The sequence below is a fragment of the Cheilinus undulatus genome, linkage group 18, assembly GCF_018320785.1.
Source record: "Cheilinus undulatus linkage group 18, ASM1832078v1, whole genome shotgun sequence".
NCBI classification, from domain to species: domain Eukaryota; kingdom Metazoa; phylum Chordata; class Actinopteri; order Labriformes; family Labridae; genus Cheilinus; species Cheilinus undulatus.
The window spans coordinates 1,416,452-1,431,199 of record NC_054882.1 but is presented as its reverse complement, the minus strand read 5'-3'; the positions used below and the strand labels follow the sequence as shown (position 1 = coordinate 1,431,199).

The 14,748-nt window shown below is 41.1% G+C and overlaps 2 protein-coding genes across 2 annotated transcripts in view; one reads left to right on the top strand and one right to left on the bottom strand.

Annotated features, from left to right (window-relative positions):
- Nucleotides 1-1,296: 1,296 nt before the first annotated feature.
- ccdc65 (coiled-coil domain containing 65) lies at nucleotides 1,297-7,216 on the bottom strand. The gene is made up of 9 exons (XM_041813449.1): nucleotides 7,132-7,216; nucleotides 6,486-6,644; nucleotides 4,727-4,894; nucleotides 3,801-3,970; nucleotides 3,559-3,709; nucleotides 3,299-3,472; nucleotides 3,001-3,219; nucleotides 2,800-2,925; nucleotides 1,297-1,809 (listed from the first exon to the last, which is right to left on the bottom strand). The coding sequence occupies exons 2-9, from the start codon at nucleotides 6,615-6,617 to the stop codon at nucleotides 1,525-1,527; spliced, it is 1,425 nt and encodes a 474-aa protein (XP_041669383.1). The 5' UTR covers nucleotides 6,618-6,644; nucleotides 7,132-7,216; the 3' UTR covers nucleotides 1,297-1,524.
- Nucleotides 7,217-9,009: 1,793 nt separating this feature from the next.
- The window catches only part of scfd1 (sec1 family domain containing 1), a 40,842-nt gene continuing 35,103 nt past the window's right edge, over nucleotides 9,010-14,748 (top strand). The window contains exons 1-2 of the mRNA XM_041813375.1: nucleotides 9,010-9,129; nucleotides 12,278-12,348. Of these exons, the coding sequence (XP_041669309.1) occupies nucleotides 9,099-9,129; nucleotides 12,278-12,348 (102 nt within the window). The 5' untranslated portion in view covers nucleotides 9,010-9,098. The remainder of the gene's footprint in view (nucleotides 9,130-12,277; nucleotides 12,349-14,748) is intronic.

Below are 14,748 nucleotides of genomic sequence, written 5' to 3'. Positions count from 1 at the left end.
AATTTTCTCTAACCAAAAGAACAGACGCATCCTTGTGGCACAGCCTGGGGCTGGAGTGTGTTGCTCTGCAGCCAAGGTCAAGCATGACGGCGTCTCTTTTGCACAGGCATTTTCATTCCAAGCTATATGCCTGGAGGCCGCTCGGGATGCTGGGACACCAGCAGCATGACCAGGGTCTTGTGGTAACCCTACTACTTTATGATGGGACAGCAGCTGAGGCCGTGCTTCCTCACCACATCCACCCTGACCTTTTAGCAGTGTTTTCTCTAGTAACATGCAAGGACATCCAGAGCCAGACTGGGGTTGTGTCAATCCTCCTCCCTGCCCGGCGGTGATGTCAGCAGGCTGCTCGCCATCACACACCTCAGCCTCAGTATTTGGCCCCAATCATGCCTGAAAGTTCTGCACAGTCCTGTCCATCAGAGGTCATTTCACTGACTGAAACCATGACGCTGACGGCCTTTTTCCACGAGAAAGACTGGACCAGCGGTTTTCAAAGTGTGTGAGTGAGCCTCCCCTAAGAAGGAATTATTCATTCAGTGGACCCCCACCCACAGAAAGGACTCAAACTGGAAAAAAACATTTCAAACATTTATTTCTAATCTTTAAACATTTTCAACTTTAATATATTTTGGATATTTTGGTTTGCAAATGTCCTTAAACATCTGCCTTTCCCTCTTATTCAGTTATAATGTCATTAAAAACCCTTTTTCATATTTTTTGGCCATTTTACAACTTTCTTTGCCTCTTTTTCCCCGTTTTTTCCACTTTTATCCCATTTTTGCCTCTTTTCACCATGTTTTGTCACTTTTCAACCATTTCAGCTATCTTTTGCCACTAAATACTTGTTTCCTCTTTTTGCCCATTTTTGCCACTCTTGACTGCTTTTTGCCCATTTAAGTCACTTTTTTGTCACTTCTCACCCATTTCTGCTACTTTCTGACCATTTTTCCACTTTTTCCTCCACATTTTCACCCATTTTTTGCTGCTTTTTGACCATTTTTGCCACCTTTAACCTATTTTAATTGCTACTTCCAGCTGTTTTTGCCACATTCACCTCTTAGATTGTGGCTCTTGCAAAGGTATTTTTCAATAATGTGTCTCTTTGTTTGAGTAACACTGCTCTATAGCATAGTCCCTGTAGTAACTATAAGTCTATCCATTTAGCTCCGTGCACAGCAGAGGTTAGCAAAGCAAATCACCTTTTTTCAGGTTTATGGTTACGCGCCTCCCCTGAAGCTCTGTGGCGCCCCCCAGGGGAGGCCCGCCTCACACTTTGAAAACCACTGCTGTAGAACTTCTTCCTTCATATCAGCAGAAAAACAACAAAGATGGTTTAAAGAGGAGCCAGCAGAAAGCCCTGAGGAACACCACATCCAGCAAGAGAACCTGAAGGTTTTATAATTACAGACTAAAACAGGCGATCTTCACTGTTTTAAATAAATGTGGGATTTTTAAATGAAATATTAGAGAAAACAAATGTTTTCTTCTTTGTTCAGCTCCGTTTAAACGCTGACCTTTCCTTCAGTCCTTCAGCGAGTGTTTGATGACGTGAACGGCCTCGATGACGGTGTGGCGTCTGTTGGTGTCGGACAGAGCCGTGGCAGTGGGGGCGGGGTTCACGTTGAGCAGGGCGTGGCGTGGGTCCAGGTGCCGCTCTCTGACCGCCATGCTGTCCAGGTGCTGACGCAGGAGGAGCCTGAGCTGCTGGTTTTCTCTCCTCAGGTCCTGTTTGTGCTTCTTCAGAGCGTCTCGCTGCAGCAGGGCGCCGTTGATCCGGCGGTTTAGAAGACGCAGATCCAGGACGTCCTGCAGACACACACACAGGATGCATTGGTTCCTCTGAACTCTACACAGCTGCTGCTTTCACACTAAAGGGACAGTACGTGTGTTTAAAGAGGGGCTTCACCTCAGAGAAGGGGTCACATCAGACACATGGCCTTTTTTGTCCATTTTTGCCATCTTTATGTTGCTTTTTTGCCTGTTTTAGTCACTGTCCACTGATATTTTGCTATGTTTTTGCCACTTTTGACCTAATTTGGCCCCCTGTGACTCATTTCTTTTTTACTTCTCACCCATTTTTACCTGTTTCTGCCTGTTTTTCCTAATTTTTCTCACCATTTTTACCCCTTTTCACCCATTTTTGCTACTTTTAGCCCATTTTGCCACTTCGTTTTGCTACTTTTTGCATCTTCGGCCCTGCTTTTTTGTTATTTGCTATTTTTCTCCCCATTTTTGCCACCTTTTTACATCTTTTTGCCCATTTTTACCATCTTTATGTTGCGTTTTTGCCAGTTTTAGTCACTTTCCACTGATTTTAAGCCAGATTTTTGCCACCTGTAACTCATTTTTTGTCACTTCTCACACATTTTGGCCTTGTTCTTCCAATTTTTGCTACTTTCTGACACATTTTGCCCCTAGTATCCTGCTTTTTGGCCATTTTTGCCCCCTGTAACTTATTTTTTGTCACTTCTCCCCAATTTTCTCCACATTTTTACCCCTTTTCACTAATTTTTGCTACTTTTAGCCCATTTTGCCACTTTTTTTTGCCCATTTTTGCATCTTTGTCCCTGTTTTTTTGATATTTGCTATTTTTTCCCCATTTTCACCACCTTTTTACATAACTCATTTTTGTCACTCCTCACATTTTTGCCACCTGTAACTCATTTTTTGTCACTTCTCACACAGGGTGATAGATGGAAGACCATCAGAGAGGAACTAAAGCCAGAGTCTACTCTGGAAGAGATGCCTTTATGACGAGCCCTGACCTCAACCCCATCCAGGACCTCTCTGTGCTACCTGGTCCAGATCCTCGGCCTCCACTTCCTGTCCTTGTTCCTCCTCTGGTAGCAGCGGTGGCAGTAACGTCAGGACTTGACTCTCCAGTTTGCGACACATCTCACCGGCTCGTGCGACCTTCTCGCCCTGCAGCAGAGAGAGAGAGGATGAGACGGAGCACAGAGGCGGTCGTCAGGTGGGACAGGAAGTGAGGCGCTTCACCTTGGCGATGATGGCCTTCAGTTCCTTGGTGGTGTTGTTGCTCTTGATGGTGAGATCGGTGAGCATCCTCCGGTGATCCTTCTGAGACTGGATGAGTTGGTTCCTGAGCCGGCCGATGCTGCGGTTCATCTGGTCCGCGGTGGCGAGCAGGTCCTGATCCGCAGCCTCCTGCTCGGCTTTACTCTGCAGCAGCTTCACTTCCAGCTGGGTCACCAAGTCCTGATGGAGAGAGAGGAGCAGGCTGGGAGACAGCGCTCCTCAAACGCTGAATTTACTGGTGCATGGATCATAAACCTACCTGCAGCCTCTCCTCCTCCTTCCTGCTCTTCTCCTCTGAGTGGACGTAGCCCTGGATTTCCAGCTCCAGCTGCTCCACCTTGGAGACCTCCTCTCTGTAGACCTCCTCGGCCCTCTGCCTCCTCTTCGTCTCCTCCTCCAGCTTCAGCAGACTCCTGTGGAGGATCTGGGATTTCTGTGGGCGGAGGGACAGCGAGCTCAGAGACTGAGGGAGAGGCGTCTTACTGTGAGACAGACAGAGGACAGAGCATTGTGGGATACCCGGGCCTCCAGGGAGCTCTGCAGGGACTTCCTGCTGGTGCTGAACTGTTCGTGGAGCTCGCTCATGGCGTCGTCGTGCTGCTTCTGCAGAGTGACCATGGCGTCCTCCAGCTCAGATCGCCGCGTCTCAAAGCCTCCCGTCATCTCCTTCCTGAGAACAAACCGTCAGACAGGTGTGGCGCTTTAGCAGTGAGGTTTATCTACAGCAGCCCGTAGGGGGCGCTGTGGCTCCTCCCACTCACCTGTCAGAGGTGAAGCTGGAGCGGAGCTTCTGCAGGCTGCTCTCCCACTGCTGCTGCAGGAACATCAGACGCTGCTCCTGCTGAGCCCACAGATACTCCAGCTGCTGCAGGTGAGCGCGCCGCACCTGAGCCGACTGACGCTCAGACTCCTGCAGGTCATGCGCCAGCGTCTGCAAACAGGAAGTGACACGCCAAGGGTCACATGGTGCATACAGCAAATCTGGAATGTCATCACTGTGGCTTTGTTCCAGTGACTGAACACGTGGATGTACCTATGTTTGTGTGCATTTATGCATTCAAGAAAATACAGCCCTGGTTCCAAAAAAGTTGGGACACTGTGTAAAATGTCAATAAAAACAGAAGTCAATGCTGATATTTGATTCACAATAGAACAGAAACAGGTCAGAAGTTGAACTGAGACTGTTTACCATTTCATAAAAATATTGGCTCATTTTGACTTTGATGGCAGCAACACATCTCTAAAAAGTAGGGACGGGGTGTCTTCTCTGGACCAAAGCTCATTTAACATGGACTGAAGAAACATGGAAAACTGTTCTGTGGTCAGAGGAAACCACAGATGCCGTGTCCTGTGGACTAAAGAGGAGAGGGAGCATCCAGCTTGTTCTCCTGGCTCAGGTCTAAAGCCTGCATCTCTGATGGTAGGGGGTTGCATTAGTGCCTGTGGCGTGGGCAGCTCTAACATCTGGAAAGGAACTATCAATGTTGGAAAGTAGAGAGAGCTTTTAGAGCAACATATGCTCCCATCCAGACTCTGTCAGGGAGACCATGCTAAACCACATCCATCACAACAGCATGGCTTCACAACCTTTTAGAAAATGAGTTGGTATGTAGCTGAATGTAAACATGGTACCGTTTCCTGTTTCCTGTTATGAGAAGCTTAAATAAAGTAAAAACAGGAGTTTGACCTTGATGGTGTCCTGGGTCTGGTCCATCTCTCTCTCTAGAGTCTGCCTCATTATCAGGATCTGTTTACGGAGCTCAGGGCAGCGAGTCTGACGGAGGATCGACCTCCAGCCTTCATTCAGCTTCATCATGTTCACTCTGGTGTTCCTCTCGTCCTCCTGCAGCTTGTCCTGAGACACACAAACATCGGCATGTTCATGAAGGGTTAAGGAGCTGCTGGCTCTCAGAAACGTCACACATCTATCATTATTATTCCTTTAAGAACCAGAATCAGATCCTGTTCATCCTGGACGTGTTTGCTTGTGTTTTGGTGCTAAACAGTGACCATAGAGCAGAGATACTCATCGTCTGGCTCTTTGTGATGATTGTGGCTCTTTAATGTCGTCATCTGAAATATTATTCCCCAGAAAACCTTTATAAAGGGAACCTGACTTCAGAAATGATCCACTGCAAGTCACATCAATCAGTTTGTTTCCCATGAGTTTAGAGTGGGCTTTAACTGGCCACAATCAATTTTTGCTGTTTTTAGCCCATTTTTTGCCACTTTTGTCTATTTCTACTTTTGCTATTTACAATTTTTTTCTCCTTCTTTTGCCATTTTCTGCCACTTATCAGCCATATAAGTTGCCTTTTGCCATTAAATGCCACTTAAGTCAAGGTTTTGCCACTTGTTGAACTTTTTGTCCATTTTTGCCACCTTTATGTTGCTTTCTTGCCCATTTAAGTCACTTTCCACTGATTTTTTGCTGTTTTTGCCACTTTTGGCCAATTTGGCCCCTTGCATCTCATTTTTGTGTTACTTCTTACCCATTTTTGCCTGTTTCTGCCTGTTTTTCCTACTTTTTCTCCCCGTTTTTACCCCCTTTCACCCATTTTGCTGCTTTTTTGCCACTTTTTGCATCTTTGGCCCTGTTTTTCTGCTATTTGCTATTTTTTCCCCATTTTCACCACCGTTTTACTTCTTTTGGCCCATTTTTTACCATCTTTATGTTGCTTTTTTGCCTGTTTTAGTCACTTTCCACTGTTTTTCCACTTCATTTTTGCCACCTGTAACTTATTTTTTGTCACTTCTCACCCATTTTTGCCTGTTTCTGCCTATTTTTCTACTTTTTCTTGCCATGTTTACCCCTTTTACCCATGTTTGCTGCTTTTTTGCCACTTTTTGCCCATTTTTGCATCTTTGCCCCTGTTTTTCTGCTATTTGCTATTTTTTCCCCCATTTTTCACCAACTTTTTACATCTTTTTGCCCATTTTTTACCATCTTTGTGTTGCTTTTCTGCCCGTTTTAGTCACTTTCCACTGATTTTTCGCCACATTTTTGCCACCTGTAACTCATTTTTTGTCACTTCTCACCCATTTTTGCCTTGTTCTGCCCACTTTTGCTACTTTCTGACCCATTTTGCCCCTTTTATGCTGTCTTTTGTCCATTTTTGCCACCTGTAACTTACTTTTATTGCCATTTTTCCCCCCTTACATCGTGGCTCTTGCAAAGGTGCTTTTCAACAGTTTGGCTCTTTGGTTGAGTAACGCTGCCGTAGATAGACCGATGATAGGAGCTTGGACAGGAGAGTCACCATCGTGCTTTAATTGTGCAAAAACATTGGCAACATTTCCACATCAATGCTTTCATTACAGTAGATATAAAACAGCTGTTTTTTTTACCTTTAGCACTTTATGAATCTATCAGTAACCAAAAGAACAGGTCATACTGTGTTTATCCTACCACAGAAATGAAACCAGCTGCTAAATATCAAACTGACCCTCAGGAACTGAGTGAGCATCTCCTCCTTCTTCCTGGCCATCTCCTCCTCAGCCTGAGCTCTCTGCTGCATGAACAGCATCCTCTCCCCCTCCGTCTTTCCTCCTCCTCCCTTCTTTGACTTCTTCGGCATGGCTCCTCGTCTCCTCTCCGCTAGAGCCTGATGGAAAGACAACATAAACCAGAACTATCTGTCTGGTTTGGCTTTAAGCAGGGGTGAACTAACAGAGCATGCAGGGATGTCTGGAGCAGGAGCTTCTAACATTCCTTTATTTTCATCTACAGTTTTAATTTGGCTGAATTCATTTCTACCATCTACAGTTTTAATTCTGTGCTCCCTGTATGCTAATTAGCTTAGCATTGTTTCTGTCAGTTGGTCCTTTAAATCAGCTGTCTGTAGGCAGCAGAGGCCACCTTATACTTCTATGTTATTGTGTTTATATGATTTATCCCCTCCCTCATTTCACTTCTAAAATGTCACACTGCCTGTTTCTCAGAACAGCTGTAGCTGAGAATGAGCTAATTCAACTAACATAAATCAATGACTCGGTCCACTGGCGCTGACGGTGGTTTCTTGTGATTTTTTTACCCTAACTTAATCAAACAGAGAGGCAGACATTTATCAACGATCAAATAAACACACTCACCGGAGAAAACCTTATGAAATTAACTGAAAATACGCCGGGACTTTTTCAGCTGTTAACTGCCGGCCATTTGTTAGAACGTTTCCACGGCAACAACACCGGGAAGCTTTTTTTTTTTTTTTTTTTTGGAAGCTTTATTTAAAGTCCTGACAAATGAACAGCAACATGGAAACCATGCAATCCACATAGACTGGAAGAGACACTGACGTTGTTGAATTTCTGATTATTTCGACTTTTATCTCCATAATTCTGTGTTATATTTTGTGATTATGAATTTCTTTCAGATTATTTTGACTTTTAGAATAATTTCTGTCTCAAAATGTTAACTTTGTAACTCAGAATTTGGGATTTATATTTTGTAATCTTATATTTACGACTTAATATCCGCGTTTATTTATCAGTATCTTCCTTAATTGTTTTTAAGTTTGTTACTGTCTGAATTGGGCTTCCGTAGTTGTGTTGTTTGTTACTTCGTGTTTCTCTGAAGTGTTGCTTAATTATCTACAATTCACTCTGGAGAGTACAACAGTACGGAAGAGTATTAGGGCCACTGAAAAAAAAATTGAAACGAATTTTTTTTTTTTCACTTGTGAAAAAAAAAGTCAGAATTCTGAGATTAAAGTCAGAATTCTGAGAAAAAAGTCAGAATTCTGAGAAAAAAGTGAGAAAAAATTGAGATTTTTTTTTTCATTTGAAGAATAAAGTCAGAATTATGACTTTTTTTCTCAGTATTCTGACTTTGATCTCAGAATTCTGACTTTAATCTCAAAATTCTGACTTTGATCTCAAAATTCTGACTTTAATCTCAGAATTCTGACTTTAATCTCAGAATTCTGACTCTAATCTAAAAATTCTGACTTTGATCTCAAAATTCTGACTCTAATCTCAAAATTCTGACTTTGATCTCAAAATTCTGACTCTAATCTCAAAATTCTGACTTTGATCTCAGAATTCTGACTCTAATCTCAAAATTCTGACTTTGATCTCAGAATTCTGACTCTAATCTCAAAATTCTGACTTTGATCTCAAAATTCTGACTCTAATCTCAAAATTCTGACTTTGATCTCAGAATTCTGACTCTAATCTCAAAATTCTGACTTTGATCTCAGAATTCTGACTTTAATCTCAAAATTCTGACTTTAATCTCAGAATTCTGACTTTTTTCTCAGAATTCTGACTTTAATCACAGAATTCTGACTTTAATCTCAGAATTCTGACTTTTTTCTCAGAATTCTGACTTTAATCTCAAAATTCTGACTTTTTTCTCACAAGTGAAAAAAAAAATTTCTTATCAATTTTTTTTTTCATTGGCCCCAATACTCTTCCGTACAACGGAGTATCAGGGTCACACGAAGAAAAATTGTCTTTGACATTAGGAGAATAAAGTCGTAATATAACGAGAAAATAATTCGTAATATTAAAAGGAAAAAATCGTGATATTACGAGAATAAAGTCGTAATATTAAGATAAAAAGTTGTTATATTACGAGAATAAGATATTACAAGAAAGAAAGTCTGCCGTTAACATGAGCAATGTTGAGCATCTTGTGAAGCTATACTTTAGTATCGGTTTCACAAATAAGGAAATACTTCATCTTTTGGCACATCAGCATCAAATTATTCTCAGAATCAGAACAATACTCCGTCGCCGCGGCAGACTCTCTTTCTTGTAATATTCCGGCTTTATTCTCGTAATATTACATTTTTTCTCGTAATATTACAAGTTTTTTCTCGTAATGTTATGACTTTATTCATGTAATGTAAAAAAAAACCGTCTAATTTTTTTCCTCTTCGTGTGGCCCTAATTCTCCGTCGTAGCACTCCGTCGTAGATCTCCACTGAACTGAGTGTTTTTTTGTTTTTGTTTTTAAGTGTTAGAGTGAGCAGTCTTTATTTTTCACTCCTCTCTGACGTTCACGTCGGCCTGCTGCCACGTCATCGGACGCTCCGTCATCACCAACAACATCAAACATGGCGGCGTCCGTCCGGGAGAAGCAGACGGGTTAGTCCAACAGATTTTTTCTTCTTTAACGGTTATTTTTCCTGACAGACAGCGACGTTACCGGACTGTTCAGGCTTAAACCGTCTTTAGAGTGATAGCGGAGGTTTATTCAGCTCTGACGCCTCTCTAACCAGCTAACTAACCCTGCTTCATCTCTAACCAGCCGTTAGGCTGATTAACTGACGTTTCACTTTCACCACAGATACAGAAACTATTCTTACTTCTCCTCTGAATATAAACTAAATAAATAAGTAGACTGTTAACTAGTTAACTAAAGAAATAACGGGCCGGTTATCCTCTCTGCTAACGGTACAGCTAGCTGTAGTACCAGTGTTAGCTCGGTGAAGCTAGCCTGCTGTAGCAGAAATCAGTTATCTGTTAAAGTCTGAGTTTATTAAAGGTTTATCGGTGTTATGGTGTGGTCGATATAAGCTGTTCTTTAACCACCTTACACTTAAACGTGCTACCTTTTACATGGGTAATACTACTGAGGTGTCATTATTGTGATATCTGTCTAAATTCACCATGTAAACACGTTTTTAGTTCTAAGAGAGGGAATGACACTAGATTTAGCAAAGCGTTGCCAACATTGAGTGCAACTCCTCTGTGTTGTGTAAGAAATAAACTATATGGACAAAAGTATTCAGCCCCCCAACCATTCTGCCAACAGGGACTGTAATGGCGTTGTATTCAAATCCATGTGTTTAAATATGGAGTCCCCACATTTGCACTTAAAACAGCCTCCACTATTCTCCACTCATGAATCCAGGTCTTTCTAGTCCTTCTCTGGTCTCTGGTCCACAGTCATGCTGGAACAGAAAAGGGCCCTCCCCAAACTGCTGCCACACAGTTGGAAGCATAGCATTGTCCAGGATGTCTTGGTCTGCTGAAGCATTAAGATCGGCCTTCGCTGGAGATAAGGGGTCTAGCCAGCGGCGTGCACGGACTTTTTCAAGGGCAGGGATGAAAAGGAAAAAAAAGGGCACATACAGCGAGCTCTCGCCACTGAAGAGGGCACCAAGTTTGGCGTGTTTTGGAGGGCACTTTAGACATGTTTGTATGTTATACAGATGGCACATTATATAGCCTTAAACAGACTAATTACACACACTACTCAAGTCAGTTTGTAGTCAGGATCAGCATCCACAAGAACTGTGGAGATTCAACGTTGGACTGTGAGCAACACACAGAAATAAATCAATAAATCCCTAGGGGGTCTGGGGGTAGATGACATTTTCTGTATTCTATAATAATAATAATAATAATAATATATTCTACTGCATTTTAACACCAAATTAGCACCAGATAATCCAAACTGGTTCTGTCAGATATAGTTCTGGCCCCATATAGATCAGAAAAGGGCCCAACATAAAAGTCAATGCAACAGTAATGCTTCATAATATTTCTTGCATCTAATGGTGTTTTTTCCACCTAAGAGAGTAGTTGTGTTTTGCCAACCAGGAGGGCACTTAAGCATGTGTTCTGGCCCTCGAGGGCACTTTAGCCCCCCACCCCCCACCACCACCACACACACACACACCACTGGGTCTAGCCCAGACCCTGAAAAACAGCCCCATACCATTAATCCTCCTCCACCAAACTTCACAGTCGGACAGGTAACGTTCTCCCAGTATGCTCCAGACCCAGACTCACCACCCAACTGTAAACAGAGAAGATGATTGGTCACTCCACAGTCCAGTGTTGGTGTGTTTTACTCCACTCCATCTGACTCTTGGCGTTGGACTTGGTGATGTGAGGCTGGCCTGCAGCTGTTGCCATGGAAACCCATTCATGAAGCTCCTGCTGCAGTTTTAGTGTTTACGCTAATGCCAGAGGAAGTTCAGAACTCTTCAGCTATGGAATCAGCAGAGACTTGGAGACTTTTACCCATGATCCTTAGCAGTCTTTGACCCTACTCTGTGATTTTACCTGGTCTTCTGCTTCATGGCTGAGCTGCTGCTGTTCCTAAACTCTTCCACTCTCTAATATCACTGACAGCTGACTGGTGAATGAAATTTCACCAACTGTTTAATTACAAAGGTGGCATCATCACAGTAGCACGCTTGGAGTCACTGAGCTCTACAGAACAGCCGGTTTAGAATCACACGTTTGTAAACGGAGTCTGCGTGGCGAGGTGAGGACTTTATACACCTGGATTCAATAATTAACAGGAGTGGATAAAGGTAATACTGAGATTGAAGAGTACCCAATGAATAACACGTTACAGCTGCTGCCGTCAAAGTTAAGAAAATACATTAAAAAACAGTGAAATAAAACAGGGGGTTAAAACTGACTGATTTAAATAAACACAAACGATTTCCAGGAATTGTGTTAAACATAACCTGAACCTCGGTGTAAATAGTGAAATGAAGAATAAGTATACATCATTTTGTTTTTATCTGAGCCTGTAAAATTCCTGTACTTGAGTATTTCATGTGTTTTCCTGCCCAGTGTTCATCCTGATGGCAGCCAGCCCTTTCTCTGACTTAAAGTCCTGTACCTTTGTGTACTCGGCCTGTGGTGTGACCTGCTCTGTTGATTCTGTGCTGTTGAGTGTCTGTTCGTTACAAGAGTAGAAATAAGGAAGTCTGACTACAGCAGATTTAAATACAGAAGTACGATAAATAACATTACCGAACCAGAAGAGCTGATGATAGAGAAAGGTTTCAGAGTTGTTGTTCCTTTTGTGTGAACACCGACATGTCTGTGCATTTTAATGTTTTAGTTTGGCAGCATGGAGGCAGCTCTCTGCTGGGTTATTTATCTGTTATAAATCTTTTCATTAGGGATGCTCTCACACAGTGGGTTTAGATTTTTATTGGCTGATATCAGCCTGTTGACAAACATCAGTCATTAGTGTAACGCAGCATGATCAACATCAACATGAATGTGTTGTGTCCGTTAAATAAAAGCTGACATCTAACAAACCTAACTGCTGACTCAGAGAAGAGATTTCAGGTAGAAAACTCACCTGTTGGATAAACTAAACAGTCTGACAACAAAAGAAGCATTAAAAAGTAGAAAAGAGACATCGATGTCAGCAATCAGCTTAAATCTCAATTTTCACATCAGTGCTGCTCTGGCTTCCTGTTATTTATTCAGATTTCCATGTTGCTGTGTGTAAACAGTTTGTTGTTTTGTCCTTCAGTCGCTCTGAAGCGAATGCTGAACTTCAACGCTCCTCCTCTGAAGAACACAACAGCTGAGCCAGTATGGAAGGTAACAGGACTTTTATTTAGGCTTAAATTTATCATGGTTTAACTGGTGAAACTGTCAGTACTGTCATTAGAGTAGTGATGGACAATAACTGCTGTTATAATGGAGATTAAACCATTACTATACTGCAGGCAGTATTAACTTTGGATGTTAGTTTTAATTTTAGTCTTAGTTTTAGTCTTTAAATGGAATGCATTTTAGTTTTAGTCAAATTTTAGTCTAGTTTTAGTCATCTTGATGAAAACTAAACTTAGTTTTTGTCAGTTTTAGTCATCACAGATCTATTTTTTTTAGTTTTAGTCTAGTTTTTGTCATGGAAAAAATGCTGTCAACGAACATTTTTAGTCATAGTTTTACTCGATGAAATTGTGTGGAAAAAAGAATGCCCCCTTTCTTCCTTTACAGCAGTGGCTCTCAGCCTTTCTATCCTCAGAACCCACAAACATCTCCTGGATGATAAATCACAACCCACATTTCCAGAGATGCACCATATTATCAGCATGATATCGATATCAGCAGATATGAACATTTCTGCAAATATTCACAACCGATATTTTTGATGCACGATATTGGATTTTTGACGATATTTTAATACACTTTTCTGAAAAAAAAAAATCAGTCCTTTTGGACACTTTAAGGTTTAAGGATGAGCAAGGAAACAAACTTTAGTCCTTAAAAACACTTTAAAGTGTAAAGAATTGGGATAAGAAAAGAAAAAGACCTCACCTGACATAGGTCTGTTGGTTCAGACTAAAACTTCACTAATTTGTTAGGATGTATGGACGAAATTTATAGTTGATATAGGCTGAAATACACAGGCAAAATATGGGATATAAATATCAGCAGAAATTTTGATATCTGCTGATACCAGATCGATAATATCGTGCATCTCTGATATTTTGAGAATAAAAATCTGCCAATATCAGCTTTGACTACTGGCCATACAGATAATAAATGCTGGAGTCTTAGTGTGGACCAACACACCTATCAAAGCTGAAGACTTTATTTATAGTATAAGTCCAGGAACTACATGGTGCCAGATCCACCAGCCTGTTCTGTGGCCACGTCTGGCCCGTGTATTTGAAACTAGGGCTGGGCGATTAATCAAAAATTAGATTAAATCGCAGTATTCAAATCGCAGAAGTTGCAATATTTATTTAACCTCAAATCTGAGTCAGAATACCAGTTTAAAACTTTTTTGTTGCTGCAGAAATGTTATTCATTACATATCATGCAATGATTCAAGACAGATTTTTTTAGAATAGTCTACAAAAAAAATCTTACTTTCTTGCTTTTTGTACATTTTTCGGATTAAATATGAGGATGACACAGAAATCATCATTTCCTTCAATACAATAATTCATATCCAGTTTGCAATATGTGTCAAAATCATCATGATTAGATATTTTTTCAAAAATTGTTTAGTAAAGTTTTATCTAATATTGTGTTGGTTATAATATAGAATGATTTATGCTTGTGTTTGTTGAAAATACATAAGATGAGGAACTTTCATATCAAATCCCAGTCGCTATATGGGGGGAAAACAATCTCAATTAGATTATTTTCCCAAATCGTCTAGCCCTATTTAAAACACAAGAGCATCACATTACAGGTCTTATTCATGATCAGTCCTTAAACTTTAAAGTCTGATTGAAGGACAGAAGTTTGTTAAACCTCAAACTCTAAACTGTGTGCTCTAAGGATTGAAATTTAAAGTCTGAACTGCATTCAGAACCAGTATCAGTATTAGCTAAAATTGATTTGTAAATATCTGATATCTGCAAAAGTCCGATATCCTGCATCCCTGCAAGTTCCTGAAAAATTAACTACATCCGTTAAAATGAATTCAATAAAAAACTAGAAATTTGGAAAATAATAGCGAAATCAAAGACACCGTTAAAGGATGAGCCGACTTCTTCATACGCTCCGCTTTTCCCGGGATAAAATTTTGGTTATTTTCTAGAGATTTTGGGAAGTTAACTTGTTATAATGAGAAATCCCTGAAAAAGAAGATAAAGAAGTTGAAATGTCAAAGATTCATGCATTTATGTCTGCTTGTGGCTCCCGTACCACGCAAAATTTTTTGTTAATTTTTTCCAGACACATCTACAGGACCTGACAGCTGAGAGACACAGAGCTTCTGCCCTGCCTTTCCCATCAAAACAGCTCTCACTTTTATTTAAGTGAGGAGCAGAGAGAGTTGTTGCATGTTATCTTTTTTAAAAACAACAACAGTCTGATGGAAAAAACCTAGTTTTAGGAGTTTAACATCAACATATAGACGTTTTTCTTTCTCTGTATCTCCCTTGACCGTACATCTATATGTCTGAAGAACTTGATATATTTCCTTGCCCTGTTTACATGAACATGAACTTTGACCTCCTAGTTTACAGGCAGGGTACT

Excerpts from the sequence above, each read along its gene's own strand:
- ccdc65 (XM_041813449.1), bottom strand. The coding sequence starts at position 6,617 with ATGCCGAAGAAGTCAAAGAAGGGAGGAGGAGGAAAGACGGAGGGGGAG. Across the intron at positions 3,971-4,726 it reads AGACCCAGGACACCATCAAG|ACGCTGGCGCATGACCTGCA; the intron begins GTCAAACTCCTG and ends TCCTGTTTGCAG. Across the intron at positions 3,473-3,558 it reads AGAGCTCCCTGGAGGCCCGG|AAATCCCAGATCCTCCACAG; the intron begins GTATCCCACAAT and ends CTCCGCCCACAG.